This window comes from Watersipora subatra, chromosome 5 (genome assembly GCF_963576615.1).
Source record: "Watersipora subatra chromosome 5, tzWatSuba1.1, whole genome shotgun sequence".
Taxonomy (NCBI): domain Eukaryota; kingdom Metazoa; phylum Bryozoa; class Gymnolaemata; order Cheilostomatida; family Watersiporidae; genus Watersipora; species Watersipora subatra.
In genome coordinates, this window is record NC_088712.1 from 48256668 (window position 1) to 48277319 (window position 20652).

General features: G+C 35.3%; 1 protein-coding gene across 1 annotated transcript in view; it reads right to left on the reverse strand.

The window, feature by feature from the left end:
• Positions 1 to 1013: 1013 nt before the first annotated feature.
• The window catches only part of LOC137397430 (ubiquitin carboxyl-terminal hydrolase 7-like), a 48274-nt gene continuing 28635 nt past the window's right edge, over positions 1014 to 20652 (reverse strand). The window contains exons 9-22 of the mRNA XM_068083719.1: positions 19813 to 19939; positions 18666 to 18798; positions 17962 to 18025; positions 16410 to 16644; positions 14877 to 15004; positions 13216 to 13388; positions 11962 to 12032; positions 10788 to 11113; positions 9789 to 9971; positions 8485 to 8620; positions 7057 to 7259; positions 5828 to 6119; positions 4022 to 4124; positions 1014 to 1433 (exon numbers count right to left, since the gene is read on the reverse strand). Coding sequence (XP_067939820.1) covers positions 1378 to 1433; positions 4022 to 4124; positions 5828 to 6119; positions 7057 to 7259; positions 8485 to 8620; positions 9789 to 9971; positions 10788 to 11113; positions 11962 to 12032; positions 13216 to 13388; positions 14877 to 15004; positions 16410 to 16644; positions 17962 to 18025; positions 18666 to 18798; positions 19813 to 19939 — 2230 coding nt within the window. The 3' untranslated portion in view covers positions 1014 to 1377. The remainder of the gene's footprint in view (positions 1434 to 4021; positions 4125 to 5827; positions 6120 to 7056; positions 7260 to 8484; positions 8621 to 9788; positions 9972 to 10787; positions 11114 to 11961; positions 12033 to 13215; positions 13389 to 14876; positions 15005 to 16409; positions 16645 to 17961; positions 18026 to 18665; positions 18799 to 19812; positions 19940 to 20652) is intronic.

A 20652-nucleotide genomic window follows, 5' to 3' on the forward strand; every position in this document is an offset into this window, starting at 1 on the left:
TAAACAGTTACTTGTAGTTTTTATATTATGTAAAATTTACTAGGTGTATGTTCATTCATGAGTGCAAGTAATATAGGCAAGCAACTTATATGAACTGAAGTCAGTGATTGAAGTTTATTAGCAAGCCTCATAGCTGACACATATGTAATAAGTCCATTTGGGTTTTATGAAAAGTGGAAAATCTGTGAAAGAGTACTTGACATATTGGCGCATATACTCCAACTGAAACCTTTACATACAGTACGAGTACACATGGCACGATTACAACCCTGGGCGTAGTATGAATACAGGAACATATGCCTCCCCAATTGACTCCCTTGGATGCAGTGTATGTAGACATATGACAGCCTTATCAACACCCTTCAATGCAGTATGAATGCGCAGACACATAGCACCTCCTCATGACACCCCCTAGATGTAGTATGCATGTGTGCACACATAGCACGCCCCTGATGCCCCTAGATGTAGTATGCATGGTGCACACATAGCACGCCCCTGATACCCCTAGATGTAGTATGCATGTGCGCACACATAGCACTCCCCTGATACCCCTAGATGTAGTACGCCTGTGTGCACACATAGCACCCCTGATGCCCCTAAATGTAGTACGCATGTGTGTACACATAGTGCCCACTGACACCCCTAGATGTAGTACGCATGTGTGCACACATAGCACTCCCCTGATGCCCCTAGATGTAGTACGCATGTGTGTACACATAGTGCCCACTGACACCCCTAAATGTAGTACGCATGTGTGGACACAGCACCCACTGGCAGCCCCAGATTCAGTTAGAACGTGTGCCCACCTAGCGCCCTTCCACCGACACTCCTGGATTAGTTAAAATGTGTGCACACATAGCACCCCTCCATTGACACCCCTGGATTCACTATGAATGCGTGGACATATGGCCCACGGTGAAGCATAAGATTAGGTAACATTAGGCACTGAACATTTATTGCAGTTGTAATATAACATTCGATAAAAACTAAAAATTGAGATATTAGAATATACATGATATGGCCTGCTACAAAGAATGCCCCAAGGACACCTGACATGATGTGTTCAGTATATACATACATATGTACTCGGAAAAAAATGACATGAGAATAAATAACTAGGACAAGCTGGTGATGAAAAACAGGTGACTAGGAGAGGATCTTTATAAGGAGTGATACAGTGGACTGCTTGTTTCACCCCATCAAGTGTTGACAATATGGCAGCTCACAGACAACAAGAATATGCAGCCATATTCAGTGAGAGTGAAGAAATTGTAAAGTTTGTATTTATTCTGACATCCAAACGTTCTCTGTTGACTGGTTAGTACACAGCCATAACCCTTAGCAAGGCTTGAATGCATCCATACACAGCCATAACCCTTAGCAAGGCTTGAATGCATCCATCAATTTAATGTAATTGCACCCTTCGAAAGAGCCTGAAATAAAAATGTTATATTTGTACATAGATATCTACATGTATATATAAATCTCAGTTTGTTTGTTGGTCTTTTGCTTTCTGTCGTCACTGTGTCCAGTTACAGAGATTAAAATCTAGCGATGAAAGACCTGTACCGGTATTTGAACTCGGCAACCCTGTTCGTTTAGAACACGAAACACACGTTCAACTCAACACTCTACGCGGTTATCTTGCTACACTACAGCATAACACTCATAATTATTGCACCTCCCAATCAAAGTGTGCTTGACTTCAAATGCAACTGGTTCGATTGGTCGGATGTGCAATATTTTGCCAAACGTTTTATCGATGCGATAGTCTAAGATGAGTTTTTCTGTGAGCTGCATCCGGTTTAAAAAAGGCTGTTTTAAAACGTATGTGGCTAATAACTGGCTTACATGCTGAACAGCTTAGCTGCCATATCAATGAAAATAAACAAACACAAAAAATACTTGCAGGGTTGGCCGATTAAAATCAAATGATTTAAATCATCCTAAAAAAATAATGTTTGATGATTTTTTTAATTCTTTGATTATTTACGGGTAAAAAGGCTGTGATTTAAATCATCCTAAAATATCATGTTTGATTTATTTTCTTCAGAACTTTCCCAGCTCAAAGGCTGACCACCAAAAAATGGGACTTATAGAGGGTCTACTGTGAATATGAACTGCACAACTTGGACAAAGTTAAAATAAAAACAAATTTTAATAAATTAAAGTGATGCAAAGCTGTTTTGTTATGTTGCTCATGTTTTCATGTGGCACACTTCAACAAAATAAAATAATATTATGTTAGCGGTTATGAAAAAAAGAGCTGGTAATTGATGTTTTCAAAAAATCCGAATTAAATAAAAAAATCTGATTTAAATAAAAAAAAATTAGATTTTTTGAGTTAAAAAAAATCATGATCCTTTCCAACCCTGAATACATATGAGTTTGTGAAAATAGTTTAATTAGCAAGAATTCCAAGCAAACAAATAAATTTGAGGTGGCCGCCATACATGTATATAGTAAGTATATAGAGTAGTATATAGTAAGTACCAAGGTACTTCTCGGTATATCTACAGTGTATATAGTATGTACTCAAGTCCTTAGCAAACATAATGCGAAGCTACTCAAAAATGAGGGTTCATACCCTACTAATAAGCTGAGAGTTATCTTACCAATGAATGTGTTTTCAGTTAGCATCACCACCCTCTATTGTTGACACAGTTACTTGAGTGATATCACTTACAAACTAGTATTGAAGGAGACATGTCAGAGCCTAATTGAGCTGGAGTTAGTCTAAGCGCTAATCACCAAATACAATGCACAGATACTTGAGACTATGTGCTAGACATTGCTACACTGTATAAACAATATAACAATTTCACAATCTATTTTATAATGCCAGGTTAAAACCTGTATAAAAATACTACTACAGCTTACCACTTTTTAAAATGTAAGTGCTATGGAAGTCCTAAATTATAACATCTTCTTCACATGTAATCAGCATGTACACACATACACTATATACACACATACACTATATATACACATACACTATATATACACATACACTATATACACACATACACTATATACACACATACACTATATATACACATACACTATATACACACATACACACATACACTATATATACACATACACTATATATACACATACACTATATACACACATACACTATATACACACATACACTATATACACACATACACTATATATACACATACACTATATACACACATACACTATATACACACATACACTATATATACACATACACTATATACACACATACACTATATACACACATACACTATATATACACATACACTATATACACACATACACTATATATACACATACACTATATATACACATACACTATATACACTATATACACACATACACTATATATACACATACACTATATACACACATACACTATATACACACATACACTATATACACACATACACTATATATACACATACACTATATACACACATACACTATATACACATACACTATATATACACATACACTATATACACACATACACTATATATACACATACACTATATATACACATACACTATATATACACATACACTATATACACACATACACTATATACACACATACACTATACACACACATACACTATATATACACACATACACACGTACACTATACATGTATATCCACACATACACTATGTACACACATACACTATATATACACACATACACTATATATACACACATACACTATATATACACATACACTATATACACACATACACTATATACACACATACACTATATATACACTATATACACAGATGGGATAAGTGTAAATTTATGCAGAGTCAGAAGGGAAGCTATCAATGGTCCAAAATCTTGTGTTCGCATTTCTAAATCTCTCTAGTATGAAACCCAGGTTCGATCGCTTCCACCTCTACTACTGTCAGTGATTAACTTCTGGCTTACAGACAGACAGATATAGCGACAAATGAACAGTGAGAAGAATGAAAGGAATAAAAAATAGTTATTGCACCGACCTGTGTCATCATCACAAGCTAGATTCCCCCAGTCCTTGACTGAAAGTCTGCAGTCAGGCAAGGCATAACCAATCTCACCAGGAATGACCAATCTGTAATCCAACTGCAGAAAGACATTCAGCTATGAGTAATACTACGTTTAGGATTTGTTTGATAACAGCGACAGCTAGACATATGACTGGTAGGGATATTTGAAGCGGCGTTGTCTGTTTTTAATTAAATTATCTAAAATTAAACAAATAAAAAAAAAATTCTTGTGTTTTAATAAATTATTTAAAATTGAACAAATTAAAAAATATTCTTCTTCTGTTTTTAATTAAATTATTTCAAACTAAACTAATAAAAATTTTTATTAATTTGTTTAAAACTAGGCAAATTTAAAGAAAATTTTATTGTTTCCTTATTAAACTGTTTTAAATTAAACAAATTGAAATCATTTTGATTGGTTGAAACAGATGTTAGGTTAGTCACTAGCAGACGACTAGCCAGCTGCCCAATAATCAAGACTGTCAGTTCACATAATTAGAAACAAAGAGTCACTCATGTTGATTGGGCTATTTCAGGATTCCTGATTAGGGGTGTGAGCCGTTGTTCGCGCAAGTGCAGGAATCAATTTTCATCTCTTCTATACATAAAAAATAAATATTATGATATCATCAATCCTGATAATGAATTACTCATCGAAAAGGAAAAACGTTTCAATAACATGAGAGCAGAGATGAGGCAAGAAAACAGTCAAAGAACATACAGTGAGACGTTTTATTCATGTTGCTGTTGTGTGAAAACGTTAAACTCTTCTTAGAATGACCTTCCAATAACATATTGTTTACATATATTCTGAATATGTCTGATTTTCAATGTTTTGAAAATTTTACATTTCATTCAAAACAATGATTGTTCTCATGAGTCACAGAGGGGGTTCAGCAATGAAAACGAATAGGAAAGTACTGAGCTATTTGAATAAAACTAAAAATCAAATTGTAAAGACGAAGTTTTGCCAAAAATAAATTCATATAACAAAATAAATTTTTTGGAATAAAACCTTCCAAGTAGGACATAAGCAGAGAGTAGACTATTATGGAATCTTTTGCGCGTTCTGATAGAATTAATCCATACGGAAAAATTTTGCTGATGTACACTCGGTATTTTTGCTATAAAAGCTAGAGTTTCCGTCATCAGATTTCAACCTAAAGTTTTTGGGATCAGCAAAAAAATCTGCACAAAAATCAAAACTATATATTTAAAAACCTTTTTTATAGTTTAGTGAAACTAACTACAAAAGAAAAACATTCTCACTTTTTGTAGTTTCTCAAAATGTAGAGTCCACTCTCTGATATAGTTATCATAATAATATAATTAATATAGTTATCAGAAATATTAGAAGCCAAAAGTTGAAGAATTCAATTAGCCCAAATACGTTCAGGTCATTTGTGTACAATTTTTCTTTTCATCCACCCTAAACCAAAAATATAAACATTTGTTAACTGCGATACTACGCTGTGAATTTTGAGGAAAAAATAATGAGCTGGTTCATTTTTTGGACGAAATGATAACCCGATATCCTAAAATTATTGCGGGAAAATTTTGGGTTGGTATATTAACTCCGATATCCGCCATCAATGTTTTTGTGTAGGTACTAAGGCATTATGTAGGTACTAAGATAAGGCATTATAAAAGCTTTCCATCGCGAAAGAGTTAAGCAACTAGGAACTGGAATGATTGAGAAGAAGTCAAGCTGAATGTCATGCTCACGGTTAAATATAAACTACAATTTCACTCCAGCTAGAGAAACCCTTATAATGGTACCTTGTCTGTCCATTCCTTCTGGATCTTCAACCGAGTATTTATATTCTCAGCAATTTGTATACCGGTATCACTCCTGTCTATAACAATCAAGAAGGGCTCTGTATGCACCCCCCTTCTTGACAGATATGCACTGTCAATAGACACTGAGGCTAGTATCTCTGAAAACTCAGTCTCCGATTCTTCTTCTTCTTCAGTTATATACTCGAGTCTGAGTTCATCGAGGAGCAAAGAGGATATATGATGGTCTGGTGGTAGGACAGCCGCTATCCTTTTGTTATATAGAATGAGCACCCTGAAATGACACACGTTCATACCATGACAAGAAATAATTTATTTATAGAGAAACGGGCTTCCATAATCAGTGCCTACAGGTCATTAGTTACGTGTGAACCATCACGTCTTTTTCTAGTGCATTAAATCATAAGTGTTAACACTAATATAATTATATTGTATATACAAAAGAAGACAACTTCCCAGTGAATGATTGTTCTATCAAAAGATAGACAGCAAACGATTTCAGATGAGTAACTTTGACCAACCAGAAAATACAATAATGCAAATCTGTCTGAAAATTGGTAAAGTTTACTGTCAAACTATTGCTTAATGCAGCAGATAAAACAATATAAATATGGGCTGACAGGCAACGGAACTTTTATTTTACAATTCTACTTTTTATGATTTATTTTTACTTTGGAGTGATTCTATAAGTTAACTGACACCGTTTTAAATTGACTTCTATTAATAACATACAATCCACCTGCATTAAAACGGGCTAATAGGGGTGGTAAATAATCTGGTTTAACTGATTGTCCGGCTTAACAAATGTGCCTATATATAGGTTAGGTCTACATATACAGGAAAAATTACATAATAGGCTTAGATACATTGCACAATATAATGTGAACTAAGCTATACTGTATATAATTTAAACATGCCTAAACATAAAAATATTCACTCAAAACACAGAGCACTAACATGTGAATTTGCAGTTGTAATACGTAACCTGGACAGAAACTTTCACAAAATTACTAAGCTGCTGAATTTTCTAAACAAGCAACAAAAGTTAGACAACTCCAGTAATTTTTGCTACTGAACTAAATGATGCTTTATAAAGCTGCATGAACCAAAATTTTAATGAAACGGAAGCAAAACGTGCAACTGATTCTCAAGTAACAGAACGAATAAGGAAACTTGACCAATCTCTCCAATTTAGCTGTGATCTTCGCTACCTGAGAGGACGGGTTGACCTTCCTGGAAGAGCATCCATCTCCTTCCTAGCCAGCTCAAGTAGCTCTTTCACAGTTGCTGGCTCTTCGCAGTCTTCCTTGAACTTATGTGGATATAGGGTCAGCACATGAGTCACCATGTCAGCGGATACGTAGCTGCAGGTAAGTGTATGTCTGACTGACATCTCTTCTATGCTCATCGCTAGCTAAAATGCACAGAAGGCCACAAGATACCGCAAATGGTACCTAGAGCAATTAGTCGTCAAAGTTTATAAAGGAGAAATAGTGGCAATGGGTGAATGTCGCAAATTATAATCGAAACATAATATAAAATTAAGATGACAAATGTAGAGTCAAGTTCAATAAAGAATTCAAACTTAGCTTTAATTATTTCACTACCGCATTAAATTCTGAACGAACGATTATTCTGCCCGAATTAATTCAAATGGATAATCGAAAAACTGATAGTATTTCAGCAATATCTCGAGAATCTAAACAGATATTGTTTTATGGTGAAATGCATCTTATTCAGAACAAAACTCTCTACAAGATAGGAATAAAATTGTTTAGTGAATCCTACTTTCGCAAAATTTCTGACGCTTTCTTTGAGTTGAACTAACACGGAGTGTTTTTTATTACCATGACTGACGATAACGATCTGGTTTACCCATTTCGAAAAATATTTAGAAATGGAATTGTTGAGCCAAAGGATTTTTATTAATTGCATGTGATTGGCAACAAAGTTGTTTCGTTGGAGACCAAATTTGATTGGTCTAGCCAATGTGGGCTTCGTAATGAAAAGAAAAGTGAAACCCTATTGATAAGCTGATACAACGGCTTACGGTAGCGAAAGAGTTGAGTGTGTGTTTAGTAAGCTAAATTAATTTAAGTTTCATAGTTTATGTTGTTATGTTCACCAGTCTAGTCTACCAAATGCGTTGATGTCAAGTCTCTCTGAAGCTGCCGCTAGCCACTAGGTCTGCCTTGAAGGTCAAAACTTACAGTAGTGTACATAGTAATGTTACATTTGATTGCAGATTTATCAACTAAATAAGTACTTGTTACTTTGTTAGCGTAGGTACTGAATTTCAACAATTAAAAACACATTTTTCACTGTAATATCTTGTTTTATGTGTTTTTTTTCATATTTTGGTAACAGATTAATTTGTATTTAGTTATTTTATATAGGAAATAGTGCCTTGAGACTAGAATAAATTGACATACGAACTCACTCCCAAAATGCATTAAGATTCTGCTTGTATTCTGGTATGGCAGTACCAAGTGGAGGTATTACTACTAAAGATATGCTAGGGCTTACTTGCGCTGGTATTTTAGAATTGGAGTTGACTTCTCTTTCACACCTATACAAAACATTGTCTACAAGCACAAGTCAATTGTTCACTCAAGCTTTTTGACTATCACAGAAGTTACCTTCTCATAGAATAGCACAGCTGAGTGCCTCCATAGTATAGAGTGCTGCACCTGCCTGTACACCAGCTTCATCAATGATACATCACTCTCACTGTCATATGCAGGTTTATCCTGTAACTGAGGGTAGCCCTGATCTCTATACAGAAAGTACAGGATTGTGACAAGATAAAACCAGAAAGCTTGTAGGCGCATGTAAAAGATCTATCAAAGATAATCTAGAACACATACTCATTCATTGAAGGACAACTTTAAAGCCATCTTGCAGATATCAGTCAAATATATACAGCGAAACCTCTACTTACAAATTAATTCGTTTCAGAAGCCGTTTTGTAAGTAGAAAATTTTGTAAGTAGAAACCTATTTTACTATATAAATGCCTTAATTCATTCCAAGCCCCAACAAAACATGAACATATTATTTGTATAAATAAAAAAAGTTGTATTTCCTAAACCCACGGAAAGCAAACAGACAAATATACGAAACTAACAACAGTCCAAATACAAAAGGACTTTAAACTTCTTATTTAGAAACATTTTTTGCACAGTCAGAGCAAAATTTCTACCAGAAGACATCTCATTCCTTGAGAATTTTGTATGTCTAGTCTTTTGTAAGTAGAGGTTCTACTGTATTTGTATTTCAACAAATATGTACAGTACGAGTATATCCAACTGCCTTCCAGTAAGTTGACATTATTAATGACCTTATGCAAATTTGCATGAATCTTTTAAACAGATACGAGTGAAAGCAACACTTGTACGTGTTATTTTTAACAGCATAAAAATGATTACTACATTTCTACAATGTTTTTTGAGACTAAAGAATTTGGTCTGTTCACTGCCCCATAACCAATTTTTTAGGGTTCACATCACTAACAATTTTATATAAATGCTTAAGAACTTTCTGAAAGCTCTACAATGACACTTCAGCGCTTACAATTAAATCTATAAAAAAATCATGCAAATGATAGCTTGGCAATCAAGATTAACTCTATGGAGAAAAGCAAGCTAGTGATACCTTAGCAATTACGGCTAACTCTATGGAGAAAAGCATTTTAGGGATACCTTGGCAATTACGGCTAACTCTATGGAGAAAAGCATGTTAGCGATACCTTGGCAATCAGAGTATCGCAACATTGGCAATCAAGCAACATTGTCTACTTCATAACTCTATGAAGTAGACAATGTTGAAGCAGATGAATTTTACATTTGATTAATGAAATTTTTGCTCTCCGCACTTAAGTCATGTGTTCTTCTTGTAAAGAACTAAGAGCGGCCTTAGCTCTTGTCACATAACGAACCACTCACCTTTTAGCCTCATACAGAAGGAGATTCCTTAGCCCACAGTCTAAATGTTTTGATAACCGCTCAGCGACATCACGCATGCTCATGTCTGAGTAGAGCTCCAATGAAAAGTCTCCATCAGTGTGTGAGGGAAGATAACTCTGAGACTTGTTGTACCAGGTCACCTGCACTCTAGTGCCCAGCTTTCTAAACAGCAAATAAAAAAATAAACTGATTATTTCCATTGTAACAATCTGGTTTGTTGTGTTAAATGCAGATGCATTTGATTTTCTAGCGTGTCTATCTCAACAACCAGCCTTGTCATTACAACGTAGTAGTAACTAGGAAATTATTTTCCTTGTCATTACAACGTAGTAGTAATTAGGCAATTATTTTAATGTGGCACTAACCTTAACAACATCACACCACCATTCAACACTCATATCACTCTCCAACAATTTTACACATTCGTTCCTCACATTTGCTAGTAAAATACCTTTTCAAAATAAGACATTAAAATAACTTACAAGCATCTCAATTTTCAGCAGGGTATTGAGTACTAGTTACTGACATGTTTCAGACTTTTGATCAATGGGACATCACTACACAATTCAACACATTTTCAAATATGGTCGCTAATTACTGGACAGGAATATATAGGATAATTTAAATAGGATTTCCAAACAAATGATTGTCATGGACCCCTTCAAGGATCCAAAGTCAAAAAACTATAAAAAGAAACTGCTAAATTTTTTACAATTATAAACATGTTTTTTCATGTTTTTTATAATTTGCTGCTAAGACTAATTGATTTAATTGCCAATAAATTGTGATTCATAATATTTCATCTCTGAAGAACTTTGTTAAGAAAAGTTTCGATGCAAATGATTTTACTTGGCGGAGAAGGCAGCGTCAATGATCGCTTCCTCTATTAGTTTCATTACCATCCCGCACTGCTAATGTCCATCTATCGATGTGAGAATCGTTTACACATGTTACATGGATGATTCATCATTCACTCACCTCATATGATCAATAAGAACACTGCCGACAGCTGCACTTCCTTCTATAGACTCTTCATCTTTTTTGCTTAAATTTGAAACTAAATCATTTCCTATAGGATTGCTAACTGAAATGTTTTGACTATTTGGAGTTGTCTGCCCTGTAGAATCACAGCCGTCAGTGACTGATATACGAGAGCTGGTTGGTGCCGTAGCGCCTGTGGCAGAAAGATTAAAAATTTCTAATATGAGTATGCAGGCGTGTCTGATGACCTGTGCGCTCAGAGCATCGCATAGAGGGCTATCACCATCGCAGTCGAGCTTCTCAGTCATCATAGATGAGTGCTCCTACAATAAGTAGAATTAATCGACTTTATTAGGTCTGACAAACAAGGGTAAATCAGAAACCTTCTTGTGTCATACCCGCTCTCTCCGAGTTATAACAATGAATAGAACATCTACATCTTAAATAAACACATTTCAGGCCTGATTCTATCATTCAGAACATATGTACTTCCAAATTGGAAGGGTATATCGAGGAATTTTGCACGCCCAAACAGGATCAATAAAAAATCTAAACAAACAACAATTCTATAATTAGCATTTTCGATTTTCGCTAATTACAACTTCTAATATTTGGACAGTTCAGCCTGAGGCAATTCAAAAGTCACTTTTATCAAAAAGAACTAGTTCATGAATCTCATAGCCCAATGTGAATGCTGCCATTCATATAAAACAATCAAAACACACTGAATGTATATCACTTGTTAATGGAGACAGTGTAATGGTTCCGTGAATTCATGACATGATAGATTTCACTCAATTCTTTCTCATTTACAAAGTTTGCAATAAAAGTGCCTTATTCTCTAACTACCTACATTTAGATCGGAGAGACCCATATGGTTAAGGCTCGCCGCCGTGCCGTGTACATAGCAAATCTAGAGACATGCTTGTGATAACAAAATGGAAGCACAAACTGAAACACGAGATCTCATTTAACCAAGCAATTGACAGCAAAACAAGCTGTGTCACATGGCGACAATCCAAAATGTGAATTTGTGCTCAAAACCACAAGAAACTAAAATACTATTTTAAAAGCAATAAGACTATTTTTATTTATGACATAAATGATAAGAACACAGAAGAGAACAGCTCATACATACTAAAATATGTAAAAAGTATAATAATCAAGTCACCTGGTATATGTTTGCGCTGTATTTATCTGGGTCTATATTAGACAACTGAAATACTGTAGATCGTATTGAATCTACAAAAAAAACAGAACAAGAGTGTTAATAATGAGTGCCACCAGTAGATGTCACTCGTAAATGACTAACACCAGCAAGTGTCTATAATGAGTGCCATCAGCAGAAGTCACCCGTAACTACCTGTCACTAGCAAGTGCCAATAATGTATCATTAACACTTGTCAATAATGAGTACCACCAGCAGATGTTACCCGAACGACTATCATTAGCAAGTGTCTATAATCAGTGTCTCCAGTTGATGCTTCTCTTATATTATACATTCATAAAACCAAAAACAGTTCACAAGTTGTTAGCCAGTTTATGTGAAAATGTTTGATCTATAGGTAGATAATTAAAATATTTGGTTCACCGAGTTGTTTTACTCGAAAACAATAGTCTAAACTGGCTTGTCTGCTCCCTTTTCCATGAAAAGGAATGTGCTGCAGCGACATCGGGCAACAAGAAACCATTCTTGTGAATACATGTAGAACATTTGAGAAACAACACGCTTGTCCGACAAAGCTTGTTCGCTAAAATTAGTTGATAACTGAAGAGACTGGTTCACATTGTATTGACATAATTATGTTGGAGTTGCCCTCTCATCGATTATTCGTTGACTGCACCGTAAACCCGGATACGTCGAGAAATATTGCAGCTGTCAAACTTTCCCAATACTTCACTATACATCCACGACAGTCTGTGCAAAAGGTGATTGGCTGATTGTGATCGTGATTGGCTGATAGCTCAATCTATATTCCCCTCCATGACTAATGTTTCTCCATTTCAGCGATTGCATTGTGTAATGAGAACACTGTCTCGAAATATTCGCTGATGTAAACGCAGATGGGTTTGTGATAGTCTGAACATTGTTATCACAAAAACGATCACCGAAATGTTAGGAATTAATACCGACACACTGCGATACAGTGTGCACCTCCTGCCTTAGAGGCTTATAGACTGATATCTCACCTTTACACTTTACAGAATTTATGTTGACCCTCCTGACCTTGGGTTAACCGAGAGAGGATGGAGGAGAAAAAAGGAAACATATGTGATGCAATATGAAAAGAAAAGACGAGGCACGAAGTAGGGAAAGATGACTGCATACGGACCCTCGAGTGTGCACTCATACAACGGCACACATACTGAAGCCCACAGCATATCATATTATATCATACAGAACCAGAGCAGTCCGTAAACGCACCTATGGTTGCATCAATGGATACTATTATATGATGCTCCAGACGAAGACTCTTGTCCTTAGCTCCTAAGGTATTGTGGAAGACTTTGATAAACACACTGAGCATACCATCATAGAGCGTACAAGGGTGCAGTTCTGAGTCTAACCACTCTACGTAGATATAGAATGGGCACCTTCTACAAAATAATTACAACATTAAGCAAGCCTTTTGACATTTCAATTAAAAAGAGCCTCAAACTAAACGTTAAGAGCAAGATAACTAAACTTTTGTTGATGCTTGTCAGGATTTGTCTTATTTTTCAGAATAAATATGAATTTAGTAGATCTCAATGAAGCAGTTTGTATCAATTTAGGCATTAATTACACTGAGAAGACAACTTCACACCAGTTTCCCACTTCCTTAGCGGTATGGAATGCAACAGCTAGAGCAATACCTGATGTTATGACCAGACAATGATTAGAAGCTGACGGACGCCTAGATCACATGATCAAAGACACTTCTAGCACTGACAGCATTAACTCAGCCTCTCAGGATTGAATGCAATGTAAAAAAAGCATCTATTAATGAGCTGCAGACATCAAATAGTAATCATGTTCTATGTGAAGTAATGGATGAATAATCAATGGCTTAGGTGATATTAGGTATATAGATCAATGACTCAAGTAGTAATCATGTTCAATGTGAAGTAATGGATGAATAATCAATGGCTTAGGTGATATTAGATATATAGATCAATGACTCAAGTAGGTAATCATGTTCTGTGTGAAGTAATAGATGAATAATCAATGGCTTAGGTGATATTAGGTATATAGATCAATGACTCAAGTAGTAATCATGTTCTGTGTGAAGTAATGGATGAATAATCAATAGCTTAGGTGATATTAGGTATATAGATCAATGGCTCAAGTAGGCAATACTTCTGTTGAAAGACAACCTATCAGAAAGACAAGAATTTAATCTATATTAATAAATCCCGCGTTTTCATTGTGTGCATGTCTGTCTGTTAGTCCGCGTAAATGTTGCCTTTCAATATTTTTGGCTGATTTCATCTAAACTTACAAGTGTATGCTTCCGCTTATAAAAATAGTCAGTTTAAAAATTCTTATCTGGTTCATGAAAACTAGCCTCTTAAACACCTTATTGAAAATGGAAAACACCCTTTACAGCACTGGGCTTACAGCAACGGGCTTACAACACCGGGCTTACAGCACCGGGCTTACAGCACCGGGCTTACAGCACCGGGCTTACAGCACCGGGCTTACAGCACCGGGCTTACCGCACCGGGCTTACAGCAACGGGATTACCGTTGGTTTTAACAAATGGTAAACATGATGAGACTGTGATTGCAAACTCATCACACACTAATAATAATAATAACAATATAGAAAAGATGACTGACAACAATGTTTACTTTTGGTTTGAGTATGGCTATTTCAGTTAACTAGAGTAACAAGGAAAACCTCCACAATTATTTTGCAAAATACATCTTTTTTAAAAGTTGATCTGTTGCAAGGGGTTGCTTTGAGCAAATATTTTGAAATTTTATTTAAAAAAATACAATTTAAAAATATTTTAAATTTTACTTTTAAGCGGATACACCTATCTGAACAAACTTATTTTATTAAAAGTTGGACATATTCCAGCACTGACAATGTCAACTTACAGCTTAGAAACCATGGCTACAGTTAAATTCCAGTCCTTAATGAGTTTGCTGGGTCGATGGGTACCCCACCCATCATTCGTCTCTTTGTCGGTGAATGCCCACAATCTCACATTGTCTTGCGTTATGCCCTGATAAAGTAAACATATCTTTTTCTAAGAAGCCATGAAGTACCATATATAGCGTATAGAAACTGAGTACTGAAATTGTCTCCCCATCACAGCCCTTTTATCGGCCTATTGGTCGAAGAACAAATTTATAAAAAATTCCATTGCATCGTAATTTGGTATTTCCTGTAACAAAAGACTTGGCCAGCTGTTAGCTGAACTAGTTTCTAAGAACAGTCAATACAATAGATGCTACCACAATGTAAACCTCCTTTTACTTAAATTCTACATAACATAAATAATTTATGTTATGTAGAATAATAAACATTTTTTTCTAACAAGTCATGAAGTACCATATATAGTGTATAAAAACTGAGTACTGAAATTGTCTCCCCATCACAACCCTTTTATAAACCTTGTATACAGGACTATATAAGTACAGTGTACATATTATACTCCATACCATTATCAATATGAGCTTTTTCTTACGGATGATCTCTCTACAGATGATTGTCTCCCCATCACAACCCTTTTATAAACCTTGTATACAGGACTATATAAGTACAGTGTACATATTATACTCCATACCATTATCAATATGAGCTTTTTCTTACGGATGATCTCTCTACAGATGATTGTCTCCCCATCACAACCCTTTTATAAACCTTGTATACAGGACTATATAAGTACAGTGTACATATTATACTCCATACCATTATCAATATAAGCTTTTTCTTACAGATGATTTTATAGAAAATTTTAGTAGATTCTATCAGAAAGCACCAACATTTTTTTTGTTATTTGCGATTGTTTTTAGTGTTTAAGGTGATCTGACTACCAGAATGGTTTATGATTAAAATTGACAAAACTTGATCGAAGTTAAAACACTGTTAGTTAAAACGCTCTAGTTGATGTCAGCTATTGCGTTGAAGTTGCAGCATTACGAGTCTTTGTTCTGCCGGTCTCTTTGAAACTATAGAAGTTATAATCGCACTTTTGTGTGATTGGAGCATTTAAACCGTGATCAAGTCTTGTTGATTTTAATCTTGAAACATCCCGGCAGTCAGATCACCTCAAACATCAAAAACAATCATAAATAACAGAAAAATGTCGGTGCTTTCTGATAAATAAAGTCTACTAAAATTTTGTGTAAGTTTATCTTTAAGTGCAAAGAGGTCATCAGTGCTGTCTGTATAGGTTAGAGTACAAGAAAAGTCAGTAGTTCTGTTTGAAAATTACTTATACTGAAAAGCGTGTTAAAAATGAACTATAGCAGTTGTGGCAACACTACTGTAAATCCATGATGGTCTAATCAATTGCAATACCAATAGAACTTCAGCCTTTAGCATAGCTAAAGGCTGAAGTTCTATTGGAACAATCAGTTCTATTGGTCTAACTAATCAAATCTTGATATCAAACTTCCACATACCGGGTGATGGAGCACAGCTAGCTCTCTCACAGCGCTACTCTTGAGCACCTTGTGTGTGGTCACACCATGGGTGGTCACCTCAGAACTCTCCCCTTCCTTGTGAATCTGGTCAAGCTTGTATCTATCGCACAGATCGTAGCCCATGTGTTCTTTCATCATAGCCCAAGGTACCAGCGATACAGTCGTGTATAGATGGGCTGTCTGTATTCGCTCCAATCTTGCTCTCTCCATCTGACTACAATGTTTATCTTGAGTCTACATGAAGTATCAAGTTGCACACCACAAGATGTTTAAATAAAGGTTTTCATAGATTTATCTTCCCTTTAAAAAGTCATTCGATGGAGTTTATATTGATTTTGTGGTAAAGAAAACTTTGAATCCTTTTAGATCAGTGTGAAGTAACAGAGCACAAAACATAAAGGTTGACTTGCAACAAAATTCACATTACCGTTATTTGATATGAAAAGATTTACCATGTCTCACTCTGTTGTGTTGTAAGTGCAAAATATGTGGAAAGGTGATTACAAGCTCTTAAAAGCTCAAAAACGAACAGAAAATTACAGCCACACGAGACCGCCGTAGTTTGGATTCCCTTTCCAAAACGGCTCAAATGTGATGTAGTTGTGAGATATGGTTTTTGTTTACACTTTCATGCAATCTTATTCGTCAAAATATTTTCACAAATATACTTCACGCATTCAATAAAACTATGTCTATTGTTCTTACGCGTCTGTTTTATCGTCATCGTAATGCTGTCACTTTTAGCAGTGATATTTTAAGTTATAACTTACCGTAAAAATTCGTTTAATTTTTTAGCCTTAGCTTGAAGGAGTACATATCATTGTCTGATAATCATGACGAGCCTAATAGTAATAACCATAACAACCATAATAATCGACAAGTGCTGCAGAAATTATTTGCGAAGTATTGGGCCACATGATCAGATTACGACTTGCCGATTAGACCAGGCCGAAGCAAAACTGTAAAGTAGCGAACATCTATATTTGATACAGGGTCTTTGGTAAAACCCGTAGTGTTTGTCATAAACTTTTGCTACGATAAGTTTTATATTGAGCTTTTTATTGGCCTTTCAATTCATGTGAGAGCATACGTGACAAGACGATAACCAAATTCGTGGTTACGTCATCAAAATAAAGAGATTTCGATCTACGGCGGCTTTTCGTTTTTGAGCTTTTAAGAGCTTGTAATCACATTTCCACATATTTTGCACCTACAACACAACAGAGTACGACATGGTGAATCTTTTGATACCAAATAACTGTAATGTGAATTTTGTTGCAAGTCAACCTTTAAGGATTTTAACAAAGATAGTTGAGAATTTGTCTTAGCTAATACAATATCAATGAACGACCAACAATAAAATAAACAGCTAGAAACTCTACATAGTTCCCCGAAGAATAATATAGAAAGAGCACTCAGTAAACTAAATGTTGAATAAACTTTACAATAATATAAAAGATACTTAAGCTGTTAGTCAATTCACTACAAAGATCGAACACAAAGAATAGAATGTTTACATCGAATCGCTTACCGTATATCAGCTATGCGAGCTCTCAATGAATCTGGAATTCTGGGTACATTCGGCTTAAAGAACTCTAAAAACATACATTTCTACAGTAGAATATATGACCAATCAGTGAGCTGAATGCATGCTCAACAGTGATGGAAGGGTTTTTCTTAAAATATGAAATACAGATGATGGAAACCATGGAGCTACCGTTCTGAAGTACCAATGCTCAAAAGTATTTCATAAGAGTAATGTTTATAAATACGCGTCCACCATTCATTTACAGTACAAGCTTAGTTAGTACTAGTGGTTAAAATGATACTTTTAAATAATCATGATTGAAGATTTTTGTCTGAACTTTGAATGAATTGAAACAATTAAATTTATCTTAAATTGAATTAATCTTAAAAAAATCTAAAATCTTATCTTAAACGCATTTTTTCCTTTTGCAACTTTTAAAAGGCTACTCTTACAATTTTTACAATAATAAGAGCCGTGTCTGTCTGAAGCCACGCTTGGAAATTAGGAAAAATATTGCTTTGAACAAGATTTGAACTCGTGACTTTCGTCTTGGTAAACCAACACTACCACCTTTGCCATATTTCAGAATAATTGTAGTCTTTACACCCGACGATCTCGAACAGCTCAATGCCAGGGTACTAATATTCATAAAAATGCATGCCAGTCTTCTACAAAAATGACAAGTGTCAACAGGTTACTGCACTCACCAGTGCAGTCCTCTCGGATGTATGTGAGCAGGTACGCTGTAGGGCCAGCAGGGTCAGATTTTTTACCGTAATTCTCTCGTATGGCAGCGCTAATACTGGAGCGACATACCTTGTCATCATTGAACATGTACCACTGAAACAACAGCAAAGGCAGGTTGTTAGTAATATCTGAAACTTCGGCAGCATGTGTCTAGTGTTAAGAAGACCTTAAACCGAATTTTAATAAATTTTTTCAGAAAGTACATATATCAGTATTGTTTTATCATTTGCAATTGTTTTTGATATTTGAGGTGATTTGAGCCAGGATGTTTCAAGATTAAAATCGACACAACTTGATCGCAATTAGAACCCTTAGATTGAAGCGATACTGCGATTATGACATCTGTAGCTGCAAAAAGACCAACAGAATATAAACACAATGCTTTACTTTGAAGGCAATAGCCGATATCATTGAAGCCGGTATCAATAATGAAAGAAACAGGCAGCCGAACAACTAGTGACGTCATTTTGGCAAGTATTTTTCCTCTGAAGGTTTTAACCCGACCAAGTTTTATCAATTTTAATCTTGAAACATCCTGGCAGTCAAATCACTTCAAACATAAAAAACGATCACAAATAATAGAAAAATATTGATACTTTCTGATAAAATCAACTCAAACATTGTGGAAGTTCACTTTTAAGATAAACTTACAGCCTTCAATCCAATATGAAGCCCTACATGTCTAATCAGAACAAAACAAAATTTGCTCTCAAGCTGTATGATAAAAGGTTAATCACAAAATAAATACAAATTTAATTTGTTGAGATTCAAAATATTTTTATAAGTTTAAGCACAGACTTAGCAGGAAGAAAGTTGTATAAAACCAAATGAGCCATATATATGATAGTATTTACATAAAAAAATATATAAATATATCCGAAACCCTTGCCTTTGGTAGGTACCAATTACATGTACAACTACAGTAAAAGTAATATTTAACCTAAATGCAATTATTGGAAGTTGAAAGAAAAAACTGTTTTTAACTAAAAAAGACCAATAAATGACATCATCTATTATTAAGGAAAGATGTAACATTCTCATCACTCTTTGTTAAATAACTTCAGACAACTCAACACAGACTGCATGCAAGGTTGTCATGGCAACTACCTTGTTGTCACACGTAGGACTAATATAGCAGTAATAGTGGCCGGAATCTGCTGTGCCCTCGTGTATAACTGCAGAGTGCAGCCTGTATGTGTGTCCAGACAACTCGAGTCTCCTCTTGTATTCAAAGCTGTAACAAGTTAGCATGCTGTCACACTTATGCTATAATTTTGGGAGTCATGCGCACCTTAAAATGCATCATCTGTCCAAATATGTCTAAACAGCTGAGCTGTCACAACTGCTCCTACTTGCTCTTACATGTCAGAGAAACAGACTGGAGGATGACCTTTTTAACAACTAAGAAGCTAAAGATGGTATTATTTTAAATAGCAAACAATAGGATTATTGTAGATATTCTCGCAGATAACAGATATTTTGTAACTAACAAATATTCTCCCAGATAACAAATATACTTGCAGATAACAGATAATGTCGCAGATAATAGGATAGCAGTCACTCAGAGATTGGAGACATGTGGCAGAAAGCAGACAATTTAGCAGATGGCAACCATTCGTATAGATCACAAGCATTTTTGCAGATAACAGACATTCTCACAAATGAGGACATTTTGACAAATAGCAGACAATCTGGCAGATAGTATAAAAGAAATTCTTGCAGACTTCAGGCAATTTGGCAGATAGCAAACATTCCAACAGATAGCAGTTTTTGGGCAAATTATTCTTACGCAATCATAAAGCTCCAGTTTCTGGTACATTCTGGTACAGTAAATGTTTCTATAATGTATACCTCCTATAACGTAAAATCCAGATAACGCAAAAGATTTTTGCTTCGTACTAGGAGAAAAATTCCATGTAACGTACAGTGTCAAGTCAGGGCAAGTTC